The 27,362-nt window shown below is 38.8% G+C and overlaps 1 protein-coding gene and 1 long non-coding RNA gene across 7 annotated transcripts in view; one reads left to right on the top strand and one right to left on the bottom strand.

Annotated features, from left to right (window-relative positions):
* Positions 1–672: 672 nt before the first annotated feature.
* MICU2 (mitochondrial calcium uptake 2) overlaps positions 673–27,362 on the bottom strand; it is a 129,930-nt gene continuing 103,240 nt past the window's right edge. For all 3 annotated transcript variants that reach the window (XM_085216179.1, XM_085216181.1, XM_085216180.1), the window contains 6 exons: positions 23,625–23,687; positions 14,474–14,571; positions 5,539–5,710; positions 5,151–5,259; positions 3,939–4,096; positions 673–3,557 (listed from right to left, as the gene is read on the bottom strand). In XM_085216179.1, the coding sequence (XP_085072305.1) occupies positions 3,453–3,557; positions 3,939–4,096; positions 5,151–5,259; positions 5,539–5,710; positions 14,474–14,571; positions 23,625–23,687 (705 nt within the window). In that variant the 3' untranslated portion in view covers positions 673–3,452. The remainder of the gene's footprint in view (positions 3,558–3,938; positions 4,097–5,150; positions 5,260–5,538; positions 5,711–14,473; positions 14,572–23,624; positions 23,688–27,362) is intronic.
* The window catches only part of LOC104917606 (uncharacterized), a 48,351-nt gene continuing 41,427 nt past the window's right edge, over positions 20,439–27,362 (top strand). For 2 of the 4 annotated variants that reach the window (XR_014881094.1, XR_014881093.1), the window contains exons 1-3: positions 20,439–20,572; positions 21,539–21,596; positions 22,297–22,392. This is a non-coding gene — a long non-coding RNA (uncharacterized LOC104917606). Of the gene's footprint in view, positions 20,573–21,538; positions 21,597–22,296; positions 22,393–22,491; positions 22,629–25,343; positions 25,482–27,362 lie in introns of those variants that run through there. The other 2 variants (XR_014881095.1, XR_796975.4) reach the window with 2 other exon arrangements.

Raw genomic sequence — 27,362 nt, 5'->3', positions numbered from 1 at the left:
AGGAATTGTTTAATCAACAAAGACAGCAGGAAACCTTCAGAAAGTAAATGAGCGAGGAGCTGCAAGCTTGTTTGTGGATTAATTTTGTACATGCTCAAGTCTCTCAGGTTTCCTTTCCACCTCTTGTTGGGCAACATCTTCAATTTCTCTAGGAGGAATTTCTGTGGCTGCCTGGTGCTAACAGTATGTGTCTATGTCCACAGGTTTTGCCTTCATGCTTCCTCTGTGCCCAGTGGCATTAGAGGGGCTGTTGCTTGGTCAGTGTGGATCTCAGTAATAACAACCACATCACTGGGATAAATACTGTCTGTTCAAAAGGAATGAAGGTTTCTTTCTTCACTGGAATAGTTTCCTGACCTGCTGTGACTGTTTAATAGGAAAGGTTGAAGACACAAGACATGTTGGCACTCTTCCATGAGAAGAAGAATTGTACTTGAAACTCCAATGTACATTTATTAATCCATCTTTATGCTTAAGTCAAAGTATGGATGATAGATACGAATTTTGAAATATTTCCTCTAACTCTCTGGATTTGTTCCCATTTCGGCCCTTTATCTGGCAGTTCTCATCTTCTGTATTCTTTTAAAATACATTAAATCAGTTTATGAGACCTTCACAGTATGTAATATATTATTTTTTTAATTCCAAATAACACTCAAAAACAAAGTTGGATTTGTTTTTTAGCATTTAATTTTATTTCATTTTTAGTATATTTCTGTTCAGAGGAAGGATTCCTAGGATTAAAAAAGTTGTAATTGATACACTTAATTGGTACATTGGCAGTAGGCAAGACCTTTAAATAAATTATGTTGAGTAATGCTGACAGACAGCTTGCAAATACCATACAGTTACTAAAAGGAACTTAAAAAAATCAAAACTACAATGGATTCCTCATAAGACAAGGTCAGTCTAAACACTTATGTAAACAGCTCTTTCAGTCTAAGATATTTTATCTGAGAAATGATTTTAAGACTGTTTCACAAATCTTTTTGGTGAAAACAAACAAAAATAAGCTATAGATTAAACACAGAGCCTGATCTTTCAACAGACAAATCTTCCCTGGCATTCGGAGGAATTCCTTCCTGGCTGTACTTTCAGGATAGTTTCTTCTGAAAATGCTGATTGCACTTTAATTCCTATGTAATCATTCCATTTCTTATTTTACTATAGACATGGCGTTTGTTTTAAAATAAGCGTATCTGTTTTCTTTTTCCTCTGAACTGGACACCAGATCTTTAGCTAAGAAATAAGACTTGAAATCCATTTTTAGTAACTTGCTGCCAAAAGCAGATATTGCTGATTGCACAAACCCAGATACGAATGAGCAATGAGGCATTAAACTCCTAGATACACTAAAGCTAGATGAATTGATTTTTCCAACAGAAAACCAAACAGTTTGCAGGATATGTGTCATTGGTAAACAAAACAAAACAAAAAACAACCACAAAAGCAATGTAGAACATCAAAAACCTATTAAGAATTCACAGAATAAATTGTTAAACAATTACCTCCATTCCAAAGTAAAGTCAATTTGCCAAAATATGAACAGCAACAAGTAAAAGGCTGCCTTGTATTATAGCAGAGCTGGAACAACGCCCACTGCAGGGGAACACACACACACTTCTGTGATACCGAAGTGTCTTGCTTGATTTTGTCCTTTAAAAAAAATGTTTAGTGATCTGAAGCCAGCCCTGCTGCCCCACCTCTGCTCCCAACAGCTCTTACTCATAGTTCCCATCACCATAAACAGCTTCCAAAAGCACAGAGTGAAAACAGCTGCCTGATTTCTCATTGCTCACAGAGCAGTGCCATTTCAGCATAAGGGGGAGAGGCAGTGGCATTTACTGCATTTTATTTCATTTTTGAGAGGTTCCTGGCGGAAGCAGAGGGATCCTTGGCAGTCACTGGTACCTGATTTTCTAGACAGGTCCTGGGGCACCCACAGTAACATTCCTGTTCATGTGGACGAGACTGGGTGCATACTTACAGATCACACAAAGAAAAGCATTTTCTCTTTCACACAATTTAAATTAAAGCTCCAAGAGAATGCTGCATAGGGAAGAGTAGCAGGTGGTTGCATGCTGCTGCTTTGCTTGCTTCCCTCTAGAGTGCTGAGACCTGGGAGGACTCTTCCTTAGCACGAGCTTGCCTGATGGCCACTGACATACCAAATATCTTACCTGTAACCCTCCTTAGGTGGGAATCTGGTGAGATTTCTTGGTTGTCTTACCCAGTTTGTTTTTTGAGTCTGTTATAACAAGGCCTTGAAGTCAGGCCTTTACCCCAGCCTGGACAAAACAGACAACGCTGACAGCTCTGTGTGTTAAAGTCTGTCTCCTATATGCAGTGACCAACCAGGAACCAACTGATCTGGAGCTGTGACTACAGGCTCTTGAGTCTGTGAGAAAAAAACTCATGCACCATGCATATGTGTGTATACAGAGAAGCACACTGTGATATGGCTGAAAAACATTCACGTTAATTTTTACCTTCTTTTTGTTTTATTGATTGACATCTTATGTCTAGCTTTGCAATTCGGAGTCATAAACAATTTGTTTACTTTTTGTTGGGTCTATTATTCCTGCCAATGCTTGTTATAACCTTGAGTTCCTGAGATACTGCAGCATTCCCTGTCATAATTGTTACTAACACAAAGTAAATATTTGTTACACATTTATCTTCTGCATTACAATTAAGCAAAATAGTTACAAATCAAGGTGTAATCACTGCTTATGATAGAATAAGGATGAGGATTTTTCCTTCTTGTTTATACTGTTTGTTGAAGAGGTCTGAGAGGCTCGATACACATTCATAGATCAACATGTAACTTTTAAAGCCAGTATCAGCAGCCTTATATTTCCAGTTTAAAGCTATTATCAACAAAGGCAGACAAATCAGACATCTACCCTGGACCTGGTGGAACCATCTGCCAGGAACTAGCAACAAGCAGCTCACAGTAATGGGGGCACAAGCCATGTGAGATTTTGTTTTTGATGCAGGTACCTTGACTTGCATGGACTGTGCAAATGGTTTCCCTTTTCAGACCTCTGTCTTTGCCAGGGAAAGAGAACTGCTGTGTTAGTGGCCGGATGAGATGATGACCACTCTTCCAACAGGAGATGATACTGTTGGGATGTTCCAGCCAGTGGCCACTATTAAATCCTATGCATCCCAGACGTCACAGAGCAGGGTCAGACTCCACAGAAAAATAAATAGCATTACTCCCTAGAACAAGAGTATTTCTGTAGGGAGGTCAAACCTGATAACAATTCTGCAAACCCAACTGATTATACTAGAACGATATAATTTTTCTTTTTTTTTTGCATTAGATATTGGGTTAATTTAGTTCAGCTGTAGTAAAAAAAAGTATTTTTGATTCAGCTGTTATGTAAACAGGACAGACAAAAAAACCCTACATAACATTTACAGCAAACCAGCAATAATGGACACTTTTAAAAAGGACTTTTCCCACTTTGCTTCCACAATTCTTTTGCTCCTTTAATGCTTTCTCTTTTCACGCACTTCCAGTACCCTTGAATGCCTTGCTGTTGTGGTACCTGTTAATAAAATTAGAGTATGTTTAGTATTTACACAAAAAAGACTCTTACTTGCAGTCTGTGTTATAAATCTACTATGTAGAGCGATGCTGCTGCTCCCATAGTTCACATGTATATTAGCAATGATGGCAGCACTCCTCCCACATTCATAAACAGTAAGGAGTCTTCATTTTAAAATATAATTTCTTTCCATTCCCTATCTCTACTTGTGTATTTTAAGATTTAATTTATTATAATAACATTATATATTATTATTATTATTATTATATATTATTATTTAATAATAATATTATTAATATTAATAAGATAGTTGTAAGAATAATCTGTGGTATTTAAAAACAAGTATATTAATGAGAATGATAGATGTCATCAGCTGTTTACCCTCAAACCTCGATGAATTCGCTTCTTCAGGACACCAAGGAACTCGCCGTGGCTGAGGCAGTCATCTCCATCTAGATCAAAAATCTTGAAGATGGTATCCAGAATATTATCTGAGAGCTCCTGTCCTGTTGCCACCTTCACTGCTCTCTTGAACTCAGCTAGTGAAGACAGAATATGACATCATTACATTACTGAACTTGTAAAGGCATTGCAAAGCATATAAATTGCAGCATTCTGTAGAATTTACAATGTCCTGTGGATATCCTAGCTAGAGTATTTTGTGGTGTAAAGAATTTGGAGTTTTGCCTCAAGTAAAATAAGAAAATGTGTGGGATTGTCATAAAACAGAAGATAGCAAGAGGGAAATGGTTGTAGATTATCACCGCAAGCACATTCTGCCACATGAATGGGTTGCATTTTTGAAGGCATCCCAGATGTTTGAGTTTCAAGGAGGAAATGGAAGTTACTACATTAGAGTAGCACTGTAGATTTATTACAGCAAGTTGTCCCACTAAGTGATAAATATAGCAATATTGTGCTTCTGATTTCATAGGCAAATGATGTTTATAACTAATTATATAAATATGCTTAGTTCTGAAGCTTACTAGAAAAAAGAGCATGCCATCTCTCATCTTTGCCTCTTTCAATAATTTCTCTGTAAATACAGTTGACTCTTCTTCATTTCATTTAAATATGATTAAGTAGAAAACCTTCCTGGAAAAGGATATACCACAATTTAAAAAGGTCCTAAAATACATTATATACAGTCCTAATTTTGTCTTAAAAAGAGGTTAACTGTTTCAGCTCTTTATGTTAAGTATAAGTCTAGAGAAGGATCTTATCATGACACACTGTTCATTTTCAAGTGAGCCAACCAATTATTCAACTTAAGGAATGTTAATGTCTCAACAACCTTTCTCAGGAACTTTTGTTACTGTTTGCAGGTAACTCAGGAGATCTGTCTTTCAAGTATCACAAGTATGTAACAACTTCAGAATCACAACAAAAGACACTTGTATTTCCACAAAAATTTTGCTGCATTGTTCCTAAATGTCTGTTATATGTGAAAGACACTCGCCCTCAATTCTTTGGTTTAAAAAATACTTTACTTACTTTTCATAGCCATGATTGTGCAGCACTGCACAAAATTCTGTAAGAAAAGTGCATATTTTCTTTTTAAAAAATACAGATGTGAAGCTGTGGAGCACTCACCTCGTTTAACAGGACGATTGGCTACGGTGAACATCTGCATGGCAATAGAAAAGTCTTCTAGGTTGTTTGTAAACTTGCAGAAAGTCTTAAATTCTTCCAAACTGATATTCTAGAGTATCAAAGAATTACATGATATATACTGGATAGTACTTTCAAATGACAGTAAATCTATTTTGTTAAATCCAATGGACTTAACATTTGGATGTGAATGCTTGTTGTCAGTACTTATATTTCTCAGTCAGTAAATTGTCATTGTTCTTATTTGCATAAAACTCAAGGGCTGCCATAATTGATTTGGAAACTGGTTTTATTTTTAGATACTTGCATTCACATGAAAACCTGTATGCAGAAATAAGGAAGCAAAACAAAGCACACTCCAGGTACCAACCTCTCCTGCTTCAAATCTGTCTTTCACGTTTTGCCAGTAGATTTCATTATTTTCCTCATCAGTGAAATACAGTAGCCATTCTGCAAAGTCCTCCTTTCTCATGACATTCAATCCCTTGGAAAACTGTATGAATTCCATTTCTTGCACTTCTGTTTGCAAATTTTCCATGAACCTGTGAGAACAAATAGTGGATATGCATTAGACACCACCAGCTGGCCGCAGATACCAGCCTGGGAGCTGACTTGTTCCCAGAGCTGCATTTCAGCAGGGACACCAGCAGGGTGTTCCCTAAGCCCACGCTAAGACAGCATGCAGATCGTCTATAGTTTTCACGTGAGGAAGAAATGTTTGAAAAGGTGCAGATAATGAATTAAAATGATCGATGAGGCAGTGTTGTAATGAATGAGTGGAAAAGGACACGGCAGCTAAAGGCCTAACATGTTATTTAGGAAACTTCACATTTATAAAAGAGGAATTTAAGGTTGGAAAGCACCTCCAAAGAAGAGGCCCCAACTATTACAAAGGTGAAAGAAAAGAGGAACCTTGAAATCATCGCTACATGAAAGGACAACTAAAAGCCTCAAAGACTGCAAAGCTCAGACAGCAAAGAGAAGCTTGGCAAATTGGTTCTTTAATACTGAGAGAATGGGTTCGCTGGGACTACAGATGGCATGCAGACGATTTGGAAGAGCACAGAAAATGATGTCGCAGGTATTTCAGGAGAGAGCTGTCTGAAAAAGGATGCTGTGAACATCAGCAGTTTTAGAAGACACTCATTCTTTCGGAAGAAAAACTAAAGCAGTACGAGAATCAAGTACTAATGTGTGGGTACAGAATCACAGAACAGTTTGAGTTGGAAGCGACCCTTAGAGGCCATCTGATACAACCCCCCGTCATGAACAGGGACACTTGCAGCTCCATCAGAGGTGCTCAGAGCCCCGTCCAGCCTGACCCAGGGTTGGGGCATTCACCACCTCTCTGGGCAACCCGTGCCAGGGCCTCACCACCCTTCACTCCACTATCCTTCAGAAGCTGGAACCACAAGCAGAGCAGTAGCTTTGAATTTTGGCCCACGTAACCATTTCTCATTTTCTGGGGGGGGAGCTGGATATGAATTTCAAGATAGAGAAAAACAATGGTGTATGAGCTATTTAGAGATGGGCTGTGTATAATTTTTTTTCCCTGTGAATATAAAGGTTAAAAACACAACCAGGCTTGCCAGAATCTTTTCATTACATCAAAAGAACCCTGCTTAATTGAGTTGCAAAATTTACTGACAGGAGGGAATGAAATACTTCTATATTGGGACAAAGCAATTAGTTGGAGAAGACAGCTAAGGGTCCAGGCAGCAAAGAGCAGCAGAGACTCATTTGCTCATCAGTGTTTGCATGGCCTCACTGGATTTGAATTATTTTCCCTGAAATTAAAGCATTTTAGCCTGCACAGCTATCTTTAGTTCTTTAATGAGATCACTCTGACAATTAGTAGCTTGAAGCTCTGTGAAGTCTATAAGGGGTTAGCTGAAAGCTGCTGCTGCAGCATAAGCTCTCTCTTGTATTTTCTTCTCTAATAATTAGAGCCGCACATGCAAATAAAGAGCCAACAAATGCTTCACTGCTCAGGACACACAGGTGACCGAAAGCCTGACACTGAGAGGAAATTTAAGATTCAGGCTGGAGTTCTATTACTGTAATACTGAGTACGTCTATGCTATGTTCCCACATTTTATATGAGCATTTCTGTGGCCCAGTGAAGGTAGCTTCAAGGCGCCTGCACGGCAGAGGTGCCCCCCCAGGGACAGCATTACAACAGGCAGAAGGTTTTCTTGGCTGGGGTACTCAGAACACCATTGCCTTAACAGCCTTCCAAAAGCTGGCTGCACTGTTTTGAAGGCTGTGATTCTCTGCCTGTGCTGAGCAGTTGGGCGTAACACGCCTTGCAGACCAAAGCCATGCAGGCAAACTGACAGAGCTTTGCTGCGTTTTGGGAGTGCCCAGCAGAAGTGAGAGTGGAGTATCTGGGATGTGTGGCTCATGCATGGCTGGAAGACAGCACAGGTCATGCAGAGCAGTAACCACATCTTCGATTGCAGTTGATGGAACACCTGGTCTGGGGGAGGAGAAGCTGCTGAAAATGAGGTTGCTTTCAGAAATATGGATGTAGGGAAACAAGATAGCCACGGATGTAGGGAAACAAGATAGGGTGTAATTTGGTGTTTTATTTTCTTGGCTTTTACTCTGTGGAATAAAATACGTCTTGTGATAGGTGTAAGGTCTGTCTTTGATAGGATAAGTTCTTCATTTTGGAGAGCCACCTCTCTGTCATTAGCTGGTCAGTAGCCAGGTGATGACAAACGACGTGTTCCTCCCTCATTTCTAAATATTGCATTTGCAGGTTCCACTGAAGCACAAAAGTCTCAGTGACCCACCCAGGGCTGTACCCAGACAGGGCAGGACTGGGTGACCAAGCATTTCTATATGCCAAGGAAGGAGCCAGTGGTCTGCGTAGCCACATACATCAGCCAGCTGAATGGTGCAAGGAAACCAAAGAGGAAAAGGAAGCATTTGGTCTAGCATTTCTGACATACGCTTGATTCTGCACCTGCTTCTGTCTGATAGGGAATGAGGCACTGAACCTTTCCATGGTTTCTGCTGCCTCTTCTCAAGCCTGGAATCTTGTCCTCTCCAGTTGCTTCCAGGCAATGTCACTGCACATCGATGGTTGCACATCAGCCACACATCTTACTCAGAGTGGGGAGGAGAGCAGGAATTACTTCTTTACGTATGAAAAAAATTAACGGATCCTGCATTTCAACACGTAGGCTTGCTCCTGGCAAGCTAGAGTGGGAAGATTTCCTGTCATACCAAATTCAGCAGCTGAAATATGTAATGTAAAATTTATATCTGATAGACTCCCATATTACAAAAATTTAAAATACCATGAATCATCACATCAGCATTCTAGGTCACTGTTATTCCCAGATGTGAGAGTTAAAAATCCTAATGAGTTTTTTAAAAAGAAAGTTAATAAAAGTTATTAAAAATAGCTTTCTGGTTAGGAAGTAAAACCTGATACTTATATGCCGTAACACCACTAGGGATACTTCATTTTCTATCTTCTGGATCACAGTGTGACAATTTTCAGTTAGAAATTCCTTCACAATTTCTTCATATATTAGGAAAAACAAGCATACTAATGGAATTCCTGCTCTCTTAAAGTCAATGGCTGTGGACTTTAAAGAAAGACAAAATTGAGCTATGGGAATGGGAATCGCATATTAGATGTGCTCTACAATTCAAGAATAACTGCACTGGAAATGCTCTTGCATTGCAGCTTAAGGATAAAAGCAACTCCTGAGTTTCCAAATAACAAAAAGAAAAGATCAATCATAAATTTGTAAGATGGAAAAAAGGCTGGGAGCAGACAGTACTTTCTTTATGACAGCCTGTTTTATCCTTACTCCAAAACACCCATGTTGAAGGCCAATGGCCAACTTTGTTATCATGTTACAACAGCATCCAGAAGCCTTATCAGAAGTTAGCCCACATTTTGTAACATGCTTTACAAACCTACAGAAAGAGGGAGTCTGTTAGGATTTTTTGGCAACTCAGCTTTAATAGAAGTGAAAATGTAATAAAAGTGGGGAACCTCAGGAATGCAGCTATTCTCTCTCCAACCTGAGATGTTGCAATGAAGTGCTAGCTTCCTTATGGCACATGAAGTAGAATGAAAAACACAAAATGAAAGGTTAGGGAATGGTTTCCTTCCTATACTTTTTGATCTGAATTCAAAGACTGTACAGAGCTTCAGTACTCTAATACAAAACCAACCAGTGCTTGTGGTATATAGGTTTGTAGGAAGGAAACTTGACAGCTAAGACAGAGGTGAATATATTACTCCAGCATTTCTACTCTGCTTTGGCTCCTCTTCAGACACTGCAGTCCTGCTGGAGACTCGATAATCATCTCTGCAGCAAATGACTGCTACCAAGAATTGCAAGGCTGCCTTTTGGCAAATATGACTTTCCAGAAGAGAATATGGAAAACCTAATAAGGACGTGAACCACTAACCTTCACAAGATTATTTACATACATGCTTACAAACTCAGCTTAGCAAGTGCTAAAGCAGTTAATCAATCTCAGCGTTGTCAGAATTACAGGCAAAACTCTCTTTGATTTAGTGTCCTCATTGTTTCCAAAGCAAACATAATCAAACTAATCACGTTCATCTATAAGCACTTTGTGGAAACTAATCAAGCTATTTGTCTCATAAGTATACAGGAAAGGAAGAAATGGGGATTCTTCTCAGCCTCACTACTAAATATTTGGGAAATGCTCAGATTCACTTACGATAGGAATATAGAACCAGAAGCCAGATTTTGTTCTCATCCCTTTTCTTTTCTCAGTCTGACCCTGCTTGTATGTAATCTCTAAGTGAATTTGGGGTCTATAGACAGATAGAAGTGTAGGTATAGGGACACATAAAAAGGCAATCATAATTGCACTTCCAAATCTCTAGATGAAAATCACTGGAAATGTGCAAAAACATCACTAGTTGATGATACTACTTGAGATCCTGCCTGTGTGCCTTGGCACGAACACAGAAAGAGCACCAAACAAATTTCAGTCCTATCAGTGTGGTTCAGTCTATATATTTTGGTTTCTTAAATGAATGCTTTCAAATGAAATGTACCAAGGAGTTTGAAAATACCAAAAGAAAGAGAAACAGGACAAGGAAATGAAAGGCAGTGTTTTGTGCACGGTTGTACAACTGGAGCTAGAGAAGAAAAAAATGAATAAAGAGGTGCAAACTTCAATTTATTGATGAGAAGTTTGAAGGGAACAAATCAGGACAGAAAATTAACAGGATTTATTTTTTCTTATATGATTAAATTATGATCATTGTTTAACCATACTGGAAAGTAATTTTTCATTTCTCCTCCCAGAATCAATTAGAAGCATTTTTAATATTTTTTCCATAGTCTCTCACTTATTCCTTTTTTTTTTCACCCTTGAAGATTGTGAGAGATTTAAGCTTGCTTGGGGACAGATTACAGGAAAAAAGTCATAGCAGTCATAAACTGTCTAGGGAGTGAATTACTGTCTCCTCTTTTATTTGGGATTAGACATACTTAAACAAGATCAGCAAGGGACTTTCAGAAAAAAAAAAAACCAGAACAAAACACCACAGTGGCTGTCAAGAAGAAATATGTGCTAAACCCAGAAAACTAAATAGCTTTCTACTCATAATAAGAAAAAAAAAACAACAAAAAACCAAAACAAAAAAAACCAACACATACTACATAGCTGAATTTAAAGCACAAGTGAAAAAGCTTTGGAAGAAAAATACAAAAATTAGTTTCTCAAAAATTCTCAAAAATTCCAGGGAAACTGCCACGCATGAGAATAAAAAAAAAAAGCCTGGAATTCCAGTGGATTTCTGGCTTTATGTTTGAAGTGTGACAATCTCTAAGATGAGGCCAGGTATTAGAAGATGATGTTGGTGTAAAAACAGAGCGCTGGTCATCTGAGACAGAAATTTGTTCACATTTCTGAGAAGAAAGTCTTACCTGGTTACAGCTTCTTGTATTTAATTTACCTTTCTTTGTTATATCTATCTATATATATACACACATACAATGAGCTTGCAGTGTGTTGTTTTATATCTTCTTAAACTGACACAGGACAATAAACATTCCAATTGCACCTGGCTTTGAGGCACCACTTCTACTAGTGATTTACATAAGGACTCTACAAAATAAATTTGATTAATGTTTCCTACCTTTTGCCAGTGAAAAAAACTGTTTTGAAGACGTGAATGGTGATGTTAAGGACAATACAACTGGCAAGAAATCGTGCAGCAGTCTGGGGCTGCACAGGTGTTCCTTGAGTCATGCCTTAAGAGCTCTGAGACCACCTTGTTACTACATGAATGGCACAAGAGGATGTGCTTCCTTGATAGCCTCCTCAACTTGTATGTGCTTCCAGCAGAAGCTGCAGAAGTGGAAATCCCACTACTACTGTTCAATGGAGGATGGAAAGGAGCAGCTTTGGTTGCTGTTTTGACTATGTTCTGTACAATAGTGAGAAAGAGCTTAACTGGTGTCATAGAGTATATATGGAATTGCTTCTATATGGATTCTTACTATTTTTTGGATTACTTCTTTTCTCCTACTTTCACAACAGAACAAGAATAAGCTGAGAAATTATCTGATATTGTTTCATGGTCTCATTTTTGTCCAGTAAAAAGCAGTCTGAGGGTCTCCTTGCATGTATTCCCTACCTATGATTTCCAAAGAACCATGCACCAGCTGGAGGGAGATGGAGAACAGAATGATTAACCACGTTCCCTCTCTATAATCCATATGCCTCCTGTGTTTGGGGCTGTAGGAAGGGAGGCACAAGAACTGGCTTACTTCAGCTTCACACTGACTGAAAAGACATAGACAGTTTCCATTTTCTTTGTGTCATCTGAATGCAAAGAAGGAGAACAAGGCAAATGAAGTGCCCTGATACTGTGTCTGTCTGACATTTTTTAAATGTTTGGACTGCAAACTAAAAGGGTCGGACATCATTGGTGCAGATACAGATGGCTGCACACTTCCAAAAAGATTTTTAAGTCAGCCAAACTGCAAAGTAGAAGCATGAGGAAAATATATGTAAGTAATGAGGTGAGAACACCAGTCTCAGATTTCTGAATTCCCATACAAGTAAAGTGAAATTTCACAAAGAAGGCATTCCTTTTTTTTTTTTTTAAGTTTCAAGCCTGTGTGGCGGCTCTGTAATGCAGTAATATCTGTGTATTTAACTAATGTGACAAGTTTTAGTGTGTCCTAATCAAATCTAATCACTTCTACGTTCCGCTAGGTACTACACTGATCAATGGAAAAGCTTTCTAGGCATCAACTTGGAAAATGATAAAAGCATCTACTACCATTATTTTCTTCTTTTGACAATGATCTATGTCTGTACAGCTCATCAGTCATCTCTTGTAAAAACAGCGTGGCACTTTGATCAAACAGCCAACAATAGCTTCCCGCGTAAGGTAAAATGTTTATGAGAGGCCATCAGATAGAAATCACATTCTCTCTGAACAATAGGAACCTAGAAATGGTGTGCTTGATTTACTTGCAAATAAAATCATGTGAAAAGTGATATCTTCACACAGGTTAAAAAGACACTGATTCTTTTATTCACCTTTCTGTGTGTTAAACAAACTTCACTGTCATGTTGCAACTGAGATGGAGTGTCTACACAGTGATAAAGAGGCACATTCCAACTCTACGAAAAATAACTGCCACTGTTGAAAAATTACCTGCATTAAACCTTACACTTATCCCACAGATTTTAAGAGCAAGATGTGGGAGTTTGATTTTGATTACAGGCTTCTATCTGTGTGGTAGGCAAAGGTCTTTAACCCATACGTTCTGATCGTACTAGGTACATAGTTTTATCAATGTCATACCTCATTGGGTCAGCGTGGGATTTTATCTAAAAGCCAAGGCATTTCAGTTTACATTGTATATGCAAACACAACCTTTTACTGGTGCTCTCTGCCTTTTGTTTCATTGAGAGAATCTATGCTATTTATACAGAAGGGAGCTGCAGGCATCTTAAACTTATTTCACTCAGATTCCTATTGAGTGGAGGTCTTCAAAAGAGAAAGGCTGTTTATTTGAAGACTGGTATGTACTTGAGCCAGTAGAGTGGAACGTTCTTTAGAGCTAAGAAAATTGTCTTCCTTTTTCACTCTGGCTTTCCTCAAACCTTTACTGACTGAAACAACATCCATTTTTTAAGAGGGCTGGCACAGATTCCTGCTTCTGAACAAAAAATCAAGTAAACAATTATCACAATTTGTTTCCACAGTCTGTGAATGTCCAATTATTTTTGTAGAAGAAGTAATACTAATATAGACAAACTTCTCTTGACGTTGTGTTCAAAATGCAAATCAAGAATCATAGAGATGTACAGGCATTTAACTTCCATTTATTTCAAAGTGTGTATTTGGATTCCAGCCCAATATTCACGTAACAAGATGTGTCCTGACTTCATACTAAAAGTAGAAATTGATCTCCCAAGTAACAGAGAGTTAACCAGTTAAATGTTGATGCTGTGTCACTGATGGTCATCATTACTGATTTAAAGAAACACTGGAAGAAAGAACCCTTCACTGAAAACACAAACACCTGATACCAGTTGGATTTTCAAGTTGAAAATCAACCACATCAGAGCATTTTTCTGACACGTGTAACGTGTGAACTGAATGACTCCAGGCTTAGAACTTTATTTGAGCTTCTGATTTTTCAGGCTTACAGTGAAACAGACTTGTGAGCAATGCTTTTCCAGCAGTAGTGGCTACTTGGTCCAGCACTGCAGCTTCAGTCTCATCCTGTTTACCATCTGGCTCAATTTTAAGTACCAGCACAAGTGCCATAAAGTATCTGCACTGCCCTAGTGCAATAGTTCAAAGGGTGAAAAAAGGCACCACTGAAGTTTCAACAGAAATTGGAATTTGAAGCAAACAGAAATGTGTCCTGTATCCTAACATGACAGTTGTAATTGGGAACATCTCAATTCAGTAAAGTTTAATTGATTAGCACTGTTCTAAAAAAATACTCATGAATCATACTGTCTTACAGTATGCTGTGTCTTGGCAGCACGCAGCTGCCAAGAATGGTAATCTCAACCCTCATGACCTCCAGCCCTTTTGCTGCTTTTGAGTTCATCACGGTAGGATGCAGAAAATTGAGCACAATTTCTCCTGCAGACAGTAGTCCAAGGAGCTACACCAGAACTTCAATCATGTAAAACCAGAAATAGTCTTCTACCTGGTTATCCATTTAACTTTCTGAACCAACTCAGCATTGGGTCAGGCTAATACCAGTGTTAATGCAGAGTAGAGGTGTTACAAACAGGACTGGCTGAAAAAATACCTGAAAAACTCAGAATAGCGAAGTTTTTCCTTTCCTTCTTTTCCAAAGAAATGCACCAGCAGCATGGTATTAACATCACAGCTTTCCAATTCTGCTTCCTATAAAACAAACAAAAAAAATCCCTGATGATTATTGCTATCTACTCACTGCAAATCTGGAAGTATTCATGTGAAGTACAATTTCACAAGAGATGCTTGTAATTAAATTACTGTTCCCAGAGCTATCACACAAGAATCTCCAAGCTGAATATTTCTTCCACATCAACTGGTAACTGTGTATGTACATCTTGCTCCTAAATATTCTGTATGAATGTTGAGTACAATTTACAACCACCCCTGTTGCACTTTATTATTAGAATGGAAAATGTTGCTAGTTAAATTGTTGTAAGGCTTTACGTTTAGGTGAACAGAGGCTTTACATAAATGTAACATCTCTGTAAAAGAAAGTTCTTAGTCAGGCATTTCTAGTTTGTTACAGTCATTTAAAAACATTTATGAGACTTTACAAAGTGGAACTAGAAAAACAAAAACATTCACAGTGTTCTATTATAGTTTGGTCTCAGAAGGCTTCTTGCCAATCTTCAGTGCTATTCAATGTTCTGTTTTTAAAAATCTGATAAAGAGATTTCTGCAGAAAAATGATGCACGTTATTTCAACTCAACAGCATCTTTAACAAGCCTAAACCCACACATAATGCTGGGTTTCTGTCCTTTTCTTCTTTCAGCACCAGTGTACTGGCACTTCTTTGAACGCAACAAAACACTGGGAAACATGAAGAGAGATTTTTTTTTTAAGTCCAGAGGGATTTCAACAAACTATTCTTATGACATCTAAATAGCCTCTGTGTCTTTTATCTGGTTGAAGAGGTAAGATGAAAGACAAGAGTCTATTCATAAGATTTAATACTAATGGTTATTTAGCTTTCAGCATCATCAATAACAAGTCCCATTAGTCCACTGTGTTTCATGCTTACTGCATATGCCACGCAGTTATGTTACAGTTAAAATGTAACATTCCTCATTTCTACTGCAAACCACAGTGCACTAAATGTCAGTGATGCAAGTCATGAATGAGTGAATCTAGAAAAAAAAGTTTTCAAGACACAAGCAAACTGTACTTATTTAACTTTATCATTTAACTGCAGGCAAAGAATATTTAAATACCCACGAGGTCCATCCTTCTAAAGTTTAAACACTTCAGATTGCTGTGAAGACTGATGCATAAACATTCGTATGGGCTTTTTTGAAAGTCAAAAGTCAAATGCTTGTGTATGCTTGTTTGAAAGTCAACCCCTGACTATTAACGTTGGAATGCAAAGTTTTCTAAGAAGAAACAGAAAAGAATCAATGCATTTCCCACTGCAGTGAGATTCTAATCTGCTTTTTGTTTGCTTGTTCAAAGAGCACTTGAAAAATACAAGGAATAAATTTCTGATGTAATTTTTAAAACTAAGCTCGTGATTATGGAATTTAATACTTCCAATTTAACAACTCTGTATTAAAACCACTGTTGTACTGAAAGCGATCTGAAAAACAAAGTTTAAAACAACCTCTTAGAAACTAAATCTGCAACAGAAAAATAATTGTCTTCTATTCAGGGTCCTCTAGCTACAAGCCAGATGAAGACATACAAACAATACCCATCTCATCTTATCTAATATGACAAAGCCTATCCCTGGATTTATAACAAATATGGACCTACTCATTGGCTACCCTCTTTATCAGCTGAAATTCCAAAGTGGAATTGGCAGATGTCCAAACATTGCGTTAGTGAGAGTTAAATGTATTTTAAAACTACAAAGCAGCACATTTCTTTAAAAGAGAATATGCAATAGGAGACCAGAGAAACTACAGCTTAAGGGTAAAATTACAAAAAAAAAAAAAAAAAAAAAAAAAAGCTTTTACTAAAGTTAATGCTTGAAAGTACATGTTAGTACATAATTCATTTTTTTTCCACAGAATCATTAGGAGCTTTTGCTGCTGAACTGCATAAATTAGTACCAACATGACAACTGTTTGTTAGATGATAATGAGAGCTCTATTAATATTTCCAACACCTCACCCTCCCGAGCTCAGGTAGAACAACTTAGGTTTGGAATGTCTTTTGGCAATGAGAATGAAATGGTAACCTAACCTTGTAGCTGTAAAAAGGATCAGAGTGGTAGCTTTCAGAGCCACTATCTAAACTGTCTGTACTCAGGTGTGTGTGGTGGCTTCAGCGTTTGCAGGTTGCACTTCAGCACCTTTCTGGGTTCATGCCTTAGAGAAAGATGAGTCACAGAAAGAAGAATGGATGTTGATGTTCTCACCTTGATGTATGCATGTTGATGGGACATGGACATGTGTCTCATTTGGGGAGCTCAGACATTCTCTGTCTCCATTGCCTCAAACAGAGGATCCCAAAGACCAATCTCTGATGTTGCTCAAGTCTATATGAACTAAGGAACACGTGTGTACACACTGGAAACATTAAACTCATGTTCCTGGAGTAATTTTAACACCTTATAAACCTTCAAAAATGTCATCAACTGATTATTCAAGTAATCATTTTAAAATGAAATCAGATAACACAATCAGATATTTCCTTTTTATGTTACAGAGACTGTTAACATAGAAGCTTGATGCTGCCAACACTGAACCACAGTCACAGACCTACATAATCTTGTAGCTTCCCACTGAGCTTTTCACATTTAGGACCTGACATTGCAGCAAGTAGCAACAAGTGGCACTGGAAAAACTTATCACGTGGCAAGACAAGATTTTCAGAATAATGTACCTAACTGATTTTCAAACTCATCTGAAATGTTAATAGACTTGCTGTCTCTGGATTCCTACCACTTTTCATTGTAGAATTTGCTTGAGGCATGAAAACATTCATCACGATTAAAATCTGTAGTATGTTCCTAATCTTACTTACATCCCGGGAGATGGTATTTGCTGTGTAATATCTTGTTTTCATAGAAAATGTAAAAATAATATACATTTTGGATTTAAAAAAAAATAATTATTTTTTATTTTTTGTTAAGATAAAAGGTGAGAGAATGGTTGAAGAAGTGGTAAAGAAATGAGAGTCAAGGAGAACAATATACTAATTTCTATCTGCTAGTGAAGATCAAAATCTTCCTAAAACTAAGACCAAAACCTTGCAATTTGTTTTTTCTCAGTCCATTCCTCTGAACTATTACTTGCTTTCCAGTTGCTAAGTTAGTAACTTCCTCAGGCCATGATTCTCTCCCTGAAAGCCATCTAGCCTTCAATCTAAGCAGCTTTGCCTCAAACATGGCTCAAGAGTACGGTGGTTTCTGTCACTCAGAGAGCTCCAAGATGTTGGAATATATCCTGCAACTCAGCTTCAGGAAGCAGTTTTTAAAGACACAGCCATTATGATATGAATCCTACCAGGTACAGCCAGCCAGAACAACTAAAAGCAGGCAAATGAGTGAGACTAGGAGATCCAGGTCTCCAAAAGCAGCCTTTTTTTTGGCAAAGCCCAGGCAGCCTGAAGAGGGCTCCAGAATGAATACGTCATTTTAGGATGAGTCAGCTTTAATCACGTAAATCCATACTGCAGTTTTGAAAAGGTTGCTTTCTCAGATTCTCACTAGGCAAGATTCAAGAATACACCAGGTCTGGTACAGGCAGGTGAAGCTGTGCACTTCATTTTTTCTACAGAAGATATAACAGACATTAACTTATAAGAAAACTTACATTCAGCACTTGGGAGTGAACACTCCTATTATCTGTGGTTGGGCTGTTTGTTAATGACAGCTGATGCCATGGAGTGGCTATGCCATAGCATGAATGCCTTAGCAAGGAGGAAAACCTAACTTCATGAATGTCTTCAGCTTGCAGCACCTCACCCCAAAGCCTGCTGCTGTTCCCTAGGAGGTACTGAATAAAAATGGTTGCCAGCCAAATAGGATTATGCTAATCTGGAAGCCGATCTTGCGGGAGATGCTTGATGACAGAAATCAGAGCGGGTTCTGACTCGCTTTGCCGCCAGCAAAGGGGACCCAGTCGCTGTATGGGGCCTGCCTGGTGTGCTGGGGAAGCAGCCTCTGTGTGGCTGGGCTCAGCCCTCACAGAGGTACAGGCCCTGCCTCCCTGCCACATCATACTTTAGAAATATTAATTTCCATAAAAAGCAGAGAATTTGTCACAAGGAACCCCCTCAGGAGGTATTAAGCTCTGTGAAGCTCATTCTTCTGATTAACATTAATGTGGCCTCTGAGGCAAAGCATGCATCTCCAGCCCACCATCCCACTGCCTCTCTGACAGGCAGCGTGTGTATGCCGACTGGACCTGCATACATGCAGCTCAAGGATCATGGAGTCCAACCCCAGCTCTGCACAGCACCACCCAAATCCAATCCCAGTGTCTGAGAGTGCTGTCCAAACGCTCCCTGAGCTCCGGCACTGGGGCCGTGCCCACAGCCCTGGGCAGGCTGTTCCATGCCCACCGCCCTCTGGTGCAGACCCTTTCCCTCACCCCCAGCTGCCCCTCCCCTGACGCAGCTCCATGCCGTTCCCTCGGGCCCTGTCGCTGTCACACAGAGCAGAGCTCAGTGAGGTTACACAGCAGGGATGAAAGGGGTAACCTTGCCTCATGTCTGTAAAACAGAAAGCAATGCTGCTGTGACCACAGCAGGCTTCCAGATGAATTCCTTGTGGGAGAGACTTTCACTATCCAAGCCCAAGGTATCTAGAAAAATTACAGAATCACAGAATCATTTGAGGGAATTGGAAGGGATCTTTAAAGGTCATTCACCTGAAGATGGGACTAGTGGAACACTGCCAGTGCCAGAAAGGACGTGTCTCCATCTCTCTTGAGGACGTAATGGCATCAGATCATGTGGAAAAATAAAATATTTTCCTTGTCTGTGAGATAAGCAGTGACCCAGCAGTTTTTTAATAGCTTGGTATTTTGATGCAGTGCTGCTTGGGTCTTCAGGGGGTTACCTGCCTGGAGGGATTCCTTTAAACAATGAGGGTTTAACGTATCCCAAAGCTGTTCAACAGAATTCAATGTTATTTGGCTAATACAAAACATATACACAGCATAAGATGGTTCAAGAAGAAATGTGCACTATATATGAAGTAAAAGGTGACAATATTTACGACACACCATTTTGTGAGGGACATCAATTTTAGTCTTGGGCTGTATCCTTTGAAAATTTGATGTGTTGCATAGATACGCTGTAGCCCTGTTACAGAATGTTACTGCAGTATAAAAGCATAGCTGTTAACCACCACCATCGCCCATTCAATTTAGGCAGTCCTCAGTTATCCTGAGCCCAGGGCTTTGCAGACTTCGAAGTTATGGACAGAAAATTTTAAATTACTTAGGAATTCTAATAAACAGATGGACAAGTTATGAGATGGCCTGCTAGTCTCTGGGGCTGAGATGCACTGCAGTGCTGCAATGTCTGAAGGTCGTAAGTGGTGACAAACATGAGGACAACTAATGTCATTCAGCTCTCTTAGGAGAAAATAAAGAGAAAAAAAAGAGAGAAATAAACAGGCTAAAACAATTGCTACACAACAATAGGAAAATACCCATGTGCTACCATAAAAGTAGACCATTTAAGAAAGATTAATAGCTATGTCCCCAAGTACTAGTTAAATGTCTAAAAAAACACATGGAAATTAGATTCTTTGTATGAAAATGTGTTCATTATGGAATTCAGGAGCGTATGTTTAACTGTTTGGAACTTAACAATGCAGGTAATATTTCCCCACATTTATTCAATTTTAAGAACAATTACAGAAGATTCTGCATTGTCATTCTTTCCCGAACATCCGAACAATAGCTAAACTTATTTTCTAAGTTTATCCATTACACAAAGCATATTAAATTGGAGGTATTGAAACTGCTTGATAACTCATTAATCTAAACAGAAGGACCCAGGAGCAAAGTCCCTGCTCTAGCTGTAGGGCAGATATAAGCAAACATTCGCCCTGGTTTCACTACAGTAATGCTGATGCACACAACTGTTACAGCAACCTTTTAAAGGAACTCAGAGAACTAATACCAAGAAGCAACTACTGCATTTAACTGGACCACAACTTTTTCAAAATACACCAAACAGCTTGATGGTTCTGTAAGTGTGGCTGCATCTATCCGTGTGCGTGCCTGTGCTGTAAGTAAATCACATGGGAAAAAGTCAGCAAGGAGCCTCCTAAATGACTGGGCTGGTTAAGGCTAGGCAGTTTTTTCTGATGTCCTTCCCGCATTGATAACAACACTGGAAAAAGAAAAATCTCTCAATTGAAATGTGTTTATTTGGAGAACCAAGCTCACTGCAATCCCTGTCAAAGGCCACTCATAACTGGTAACATTCTGAACGTTAGTGGCATATTCAGACTCTCAATACAAGAAACAGAGATACATGGACCAAAGATGGTGCAAAGCAAAAAAACGCTATTTCTTTTCCTAGCACGGTATCTCAATGAGTATTGAGGGGTATATCCAATCATTAAATGACTGACTTGGGCTTCTGCCTGCCTGCTGGGCAGGGAACACACCTGGATATGTCTGGAGGTGAAATGAAGTTGCAGACTGCCATTTAAATCTTATTGTCATAAGGCAGTGACACTTTTTTCATCTGGTATCACAAAACAAACTGGGATTACTTTGAAAGAGCAGTAAACATGAATGCAAATTACGGAGGTATGGGAACAAAGAACAGTCCCAAACAGCAAACTTCTGTTGCAACATCCCAGCTTTTGAAGAACACTGTAAATGTAAATATTCTTATGCTTTACCTGCTTTGATCGAAAGTAATATTGTAAGTGCCACAGTTGTTAGAAATAGGGAGTAAAGATACATTGATACCACATTGTACTGTTAGATTCACTGCTTATAATCAACTTGTGCTTTGAGAGACAGACACAGGAAATAAAAATAAAAATAAAAACGACAAATTGGATTTTCCCAAGTAAAAATACAGAAAACAGAACAATTTCAAGATATCTGTACTCTATAAATGTATTTATTTCATCTTTTGAGTAGGCTATAATCCATTCATAATTTGCTAAGAATTTTTTTGTTGTTACAATCATTTCAGATATTTTGCAATGGAGCATTCTGAAGAGGCACAACAAAATGGAGACATTCTGGCACAGGTAACTAATTGGCTCCTACTACACTTATGTGTTTTTAGACAAATCTGTCCAACTGTATCAAAGTTCCTCTGGAAATCTGATAGAATGAAGATCATTTTTCTTTCACTCTTAGAGTGAAGTCTCAGTTGAAATTGGTTTGAAGGAGCAGACAACCCCATTACTTGTAGCTATTTTAATCTGGTGACTGAAGAAACGATTCAAGAGGAGTTGGTTGTTGCTCAGCCAAATAATTTTCAGCTGAACTCTGTACACATAGTCAGGGACCAAATACCTGCATGCAACAGAAGGCAATTATGTTTATGCCTAGTCAATACTAAAGGTGTTACCCGTACTGTCACTTCAGTTTTTTCTGAGATTGGTGAAAAAGCAAATAACACAAGCCAACCTTACTCTTTGTACAAACTGCGGATGCACAATGGGTTTATAAAGCAGATCCCTGTATAAATTTCTTATTGAAACAACATTAGCATTTGCTTAGCTTATAACATCAGCAGTTGATGTCCCACTCCCAACTATCCATTTTCAGTTTAAGACTGAAAGCAAGTCTGTGGAGAGAATAAGCATGCAACAGAGATAGTGCTGAGGATGCAGGAAACACTTCAGATGGAGGTAGCTCATCTGCACTCTCCTCTCTGCCTCAGTTCATTCACTTCTGCTGAGGTGTTCTCAGTACACTGAGATGTTCCCCCTCTGTTTTCAGTCTCATTCAATCTCATTCAGGCAACGGAATGTCACTGTGCTGAACAGAGACTGAAGAAGAGATGACAGCTGCCAAACACTCATCTCAGGAAAGAAGGTAGGTTACACTTTTAAAGATTTAGGGAAAAACAGCCAGAACTGAGCAGGAATTTACCTTCTCCTTTCCCTGATGATGTGCATTTGCCATTTCCTAAAGGTCTGCAGTCCCAAGAAACTTCTAACCCAGTCTGAAGACAGTATTCTAAGATTGTTTCCTCTTATGGTCCGCAATTAAGCTATTCCTTTTTGGAAGTGGAACTAACAAAGGCGATGCTTGCCTTTGTCACCTGAACCACAGCAAATATATTTCAAACTGTTGTGATCTGCTCCAGCAGATGGCTCAGCACTGCATGCTCACTCCCCTCCTTCTCAGCGTGAAGGGGGAGAGAATAAAAAAAACAACAACAAAGTAGCACTCGTGGGTTGAGGTAAAACTATTTAATAAGAGAGAGAAAATGGAAAGAAAAATAGTTATGACTATGCGTGTGTGTGTATATATATATATATATATATATGAATGTAAAGAACAAGTGACACACAAGCAATTGCTCACCACTCTCCAGCCGATGCCCAGCTTGCCCTAAGTGGCAGAAGAGAGCCAGATAACTCCCATCCCCTTCAAAACTCCTGCACGATGCCATATGGCATGGAATAACACTTTGGCCAGTTTAAGTCAGCTGTCCTAATTCTGTTCCCTCCCAGCTCCCTAGGCCCTTCACTGTGAAAGGCCTTGGCTCTGTACAACACTGCTTAGCAGCAGCTATTAGCATTGCTGTATTATCAACATTGTTTTTCTCCTAGACCAAAAACATACAGCCATAACAAACACTCTGAAAAAAGTAATTCCATCCTGACTGAAACTAAGACACAAACCAACTCAAAATAAGCTGATATTACTGCAACAGCAGCACTTACTTTAAGTTTAGGGTATCAATTCATGTTTGCAGCCATTTTTTCTCATGTGTCAATAAAGAGAGTTTTCTGGATTTTTTGTAAGTATAATAAAGTTACTTTAAAACAGAACCTTGCAGAAACTAAATAATGGCTACACAGTTATTAAATATATATATATGTTACACAGAAGTAGAATAAATTAATTGCATAAACTTCATCAGGACATGCAGAAATGAAAATAATTTTTCTTCCCAAGTTAGAAAATTAAGTTGACATCCAATGCGCCTATATTAATTATAACACTCATTGATGCTTATATGCACATCTAAAAAATAACAAAGTCCACAGGAAATACGACAGTACCTTTGTTAAGAAAAATGCATCTCTATTTCATACCTGAAATATGGTTTCATCTCCAGCTGTTTTCAAATCATCTTCCTTTCCAATGATTCTCTGCATCTGCATTCATTTAGACATAACAAAACAGGAAAATTACAAAATTGGTATTAAAAGAGTCTTTCAGAAACTTGCACTAATTTCACAATAACTGGAAACTCATTTAGGTTTTTGCCTGGTTCTCTTTTTATGACAAAGTATTTGCATATTAAGGATATTTTGCTATTGAGATACACTTTTTCTGAGGAAAGCCTGATCTATTGCTGTTAATATCGCCTAGCAGAGCACCTGAATCTGTCTTTTGCAATCCAGTAGACACTTTTAGAAGAGATGGTCTTGCACCACAAGCTTAGCATTCACTCCATAAAATCTTGGAACTCAGAGACAGAACATCAAGGGTCATTTGGAGAAGAGAAATTATCCTGTGATTCTCATGCTGTCTTCCTAGACATCTTTATTGCTACAGACAAGATCTTCTAGACATGAAAGACATGTTTGTTCGAATGAGGTATACTGTACAATTAACAAAAAAAAAAGTAATTCAATTAAATAAGCAACCATATTTTCAGAACTGGCATGAAGCACAATGCGTTTTGAGTTTTCCCTCCATCCCACAAATGAAATGAATACCAAATGAATTAGCTAATGTGATCTTTAGAAGTACTGAAATGACTCACACGTAAAAACTGTCTGAAGTAGAAGTTTAAGGTAATATAAAAAATGCATTAATTTGCTGATTATTAAAATCACCCTAAGTGTTCCTTGTCTGCAAGCTTTCTTTATGATTGTATTTTAGCCTGGGAAGTCAACAGTGCCAAAGAATGAGAGATTTAACAAAGCACAATGTACACCTACCTTTCATAGACATTAGAATGAATCCTTGAAGCGACAGCAAAAATGAAAGAAGAAAGGACTTATCAAATCTAAGGCATAAACGTGGAGTTACACTGAGCATTCTGGATATGGGGTTTTTAGGAAAGACGGTTCTAAAGTTTAGGCTGCTGCTTGTTTATCAAGCACTTCTGAGCAATTCCTCACCCAGGACCAAATCTGCATGGCCATTATTTTGTAGGTTTTTCAAATCTCTTCTCAGGGCCTTATATTTCCCCCCCCTTTTTTTTTTTATTTTTGGTACGTAGTTCAGAGAAGCAACATAGGTTTGTAAGCAGAGAGTAGGAAAAACCTGCAAGCTATTAGTTTTGCCACAGATCTTCTCATGACCTTAAACTTTTAACTAATTTACCTGTTCCTATTTTTTTTAATCATAGTTTTTGAGTTCCTCAGGATAGTTAATTTCTACTAGTATTTTTTGAACAGCTCGACTTGACAGTCCAAAGACAAGACAATTCAACATACGAGTTCCTCCAAGTTTCTCTAACTTCTTTTTCACAGAATCATAGAATCATAGAATGGCTTGGGTTGGAAGAGACCTCAAGGATCATCAAGCTCCAATCCCTTGCCACACACAGGGCCACCAACCTCCCCATTTAATACCAGACCAGGCTGCCAAGGGCCCCATCCAATCTGGCCTTGAACACCTCCAGGGACGGGGCATCCACAACCTCTCTGGGCAGCCTGTTCCAGCACCTCACCGCTCCCTCTGTAAAGAACTTCCTCTTGACATCCAACCTAAATCCTCCTTCCCTCAACTTAAAACCATTTCCTCTTGTCCTGTCATTATCTACCCTTTCAAAGAGTTGACTCTCCTCCTGTTTGTAGGCTCCCTTTAGGTACTGAAAGGCTGCAATGAGGTCACCCCGCAGCCTTCTCTTCTTCAAAATGAACAAGCCCAGCTCCCTCAGCCTTTCTTCATAGAAGAGGTGCTCCAGCCCTGATCATCTTTGTGCCTGCCTCTAGACCTGCTCCAACAGCTCCCCATCTTTCATGTACTGGGGCTCCAGACCTGGACACAGTACTCCAGATGGGGCCTCAAGAGGGCAGAATGGAGAGGGACATTCACCTCCTTCTGATTTTTACTTTTGATCACTACAAAACGATTGGCTAATACAGCAAAAACACTACGAATTTCCTGATGGCAAAACAGCAGTATTGACCTCTGGATACAAAAACAACTGCTCGCCCATTTTCTTTCTGAAAAACTGCATTTTTACTTACTTGAAAAATCCAGCTCACCCACAAGAGATACAGTGGGAAATATTCTCCAAATGACAGAAAATGTGCTGTTCTTTTTTTCTGTCGTGTTTTATTTTTAAAGGACTCTTAGAAAATTTGTAAAGAATTCTAAGGAACACAGACTTGCAGTATTTTCTTACAAGTGTTCTGGCAGGTTTTATTGTTTTCTTAGATGACACTTAAATCCATATTGCTTTTGAAATTATTATTTGGAAAAGAATGATGATAATTTCCAGTAGCTTGCACATTTTTTACAGCACAATGTAGCACCTACTCACAAGATATGAATTCTGCCTTTGAGCAATGGACTCTAGTATTCCAGTACTCAATTTCTCCATGTAACATTTATCTGCATTTAATATTTATATCTGTTCACTGCCATATGATACTAATGGCTAATTCAAAGAGAGTGATGCCTATTATGCATAATGCATGCCTCTCTACTAAAGGCATACAAAGAAGCAACATTTTCTAAAGATGAGGTGGCTGAAAAGATACATCCATTTTCAAGAAAAAACAAGAAGGGATTTTGCCTTTTGTAATTTGTTGGAGAGAGTTTGGTGCTTATGGATGCTATCCGACTGTACAATATTGGTGGTCAATACCAAACTTGACAACAGCTGACAATGCAGGGTGCTTGTTTGCTCAGTCCTGAACAACTGTGTAAAGATGCCTATTAAATCTGAATTGCATAGCTCTTGCATGTGCCAGAGAAGTTATCATACTTCCACTCCCAATGAAGCTGTTATTAATTTTATTTAGAAATCACCCACCAGGGCAGTCAGGGAAATTCCTCACTTGATGTTGATTTGTGGACCTTTGGTAGCCTTATCCTTGATGGGAGGTCTCAATGACTGTGCCTGGGTTATTATGTGCACCAGTATCAAATTCCTAATCAAGAGATGCACATCTGGAAATCCCCCTTGTCAAGTCTCATGTGAATGTGTTGGGCAGTATCTTACTGCCCTTGCAAAGATACGGATAATAAGGCACTGAGAAATAACTTTCTGCACTCAGGCAGGGGCTAATTAAGAGGATGGCATCTAAGGTTTATGAACATACCATTTCTGCCATCTGCCTCATCCTGGAATTGCAGTGCAAAGCAATGCATCCTTGCAGATGCTCACCTCAAAACACGAATTGTAGTGATTTTGGGCCCTGGTACTGGGATAAGGTGCAGTCTCTCCTGCATTTGAATTTTACCACAGAATGAAGAAGAAATTATAAATAGACTGGCTTGAGATCACAAATGTAGAGAGGAGAGAAAAAAGCTCTGCTCCTTGGAAAGAGGAAAATGTGCACAGAAGTGGAAAGGTTATGGGGGACACGAGAAACTCTCTCCTTGAAAGCACAGAATTGCATTCAGTATCTCTTTTTCTGAATATTATTCGATATTAGGAAAGAGCAGTAAATCTGTTGGGAAAGAGCAGTGAATCTATTGGGAAATCCTGCACCTCTCACTCCTTCAGTGGCTGATCCACATAACTCCAAACAGCACCATCATATGCTGCATGACTTTTGAGTTTGCTTGTTACCTTCTCCCTTTCCTGAATGATTCACGACATGTCTTGTGCCTGGTTATCCATTAACACATCAGAGTTGAGG

The sequence above is a fragment of the Meleagris gallopavo genome, chromosome 1 (assembly GCF_905368555.1).
Source record: "Meleagris gallopavo chromosome 1, MGAL_WU_HG_1.1, whole genome shotgun sequence".
Classification (NCBI taxonomy): Eukaryota; Metazoa; Chordata; class Aves; order Galliformes; family Phasianidae; genus Meleagris; species Meleagris gallopavo.
The sequence above is the reverse complement of the archived record's forward strand: the minus strand, read 5'-3'. Positions and strand labels throughout refer to the sequence as shown.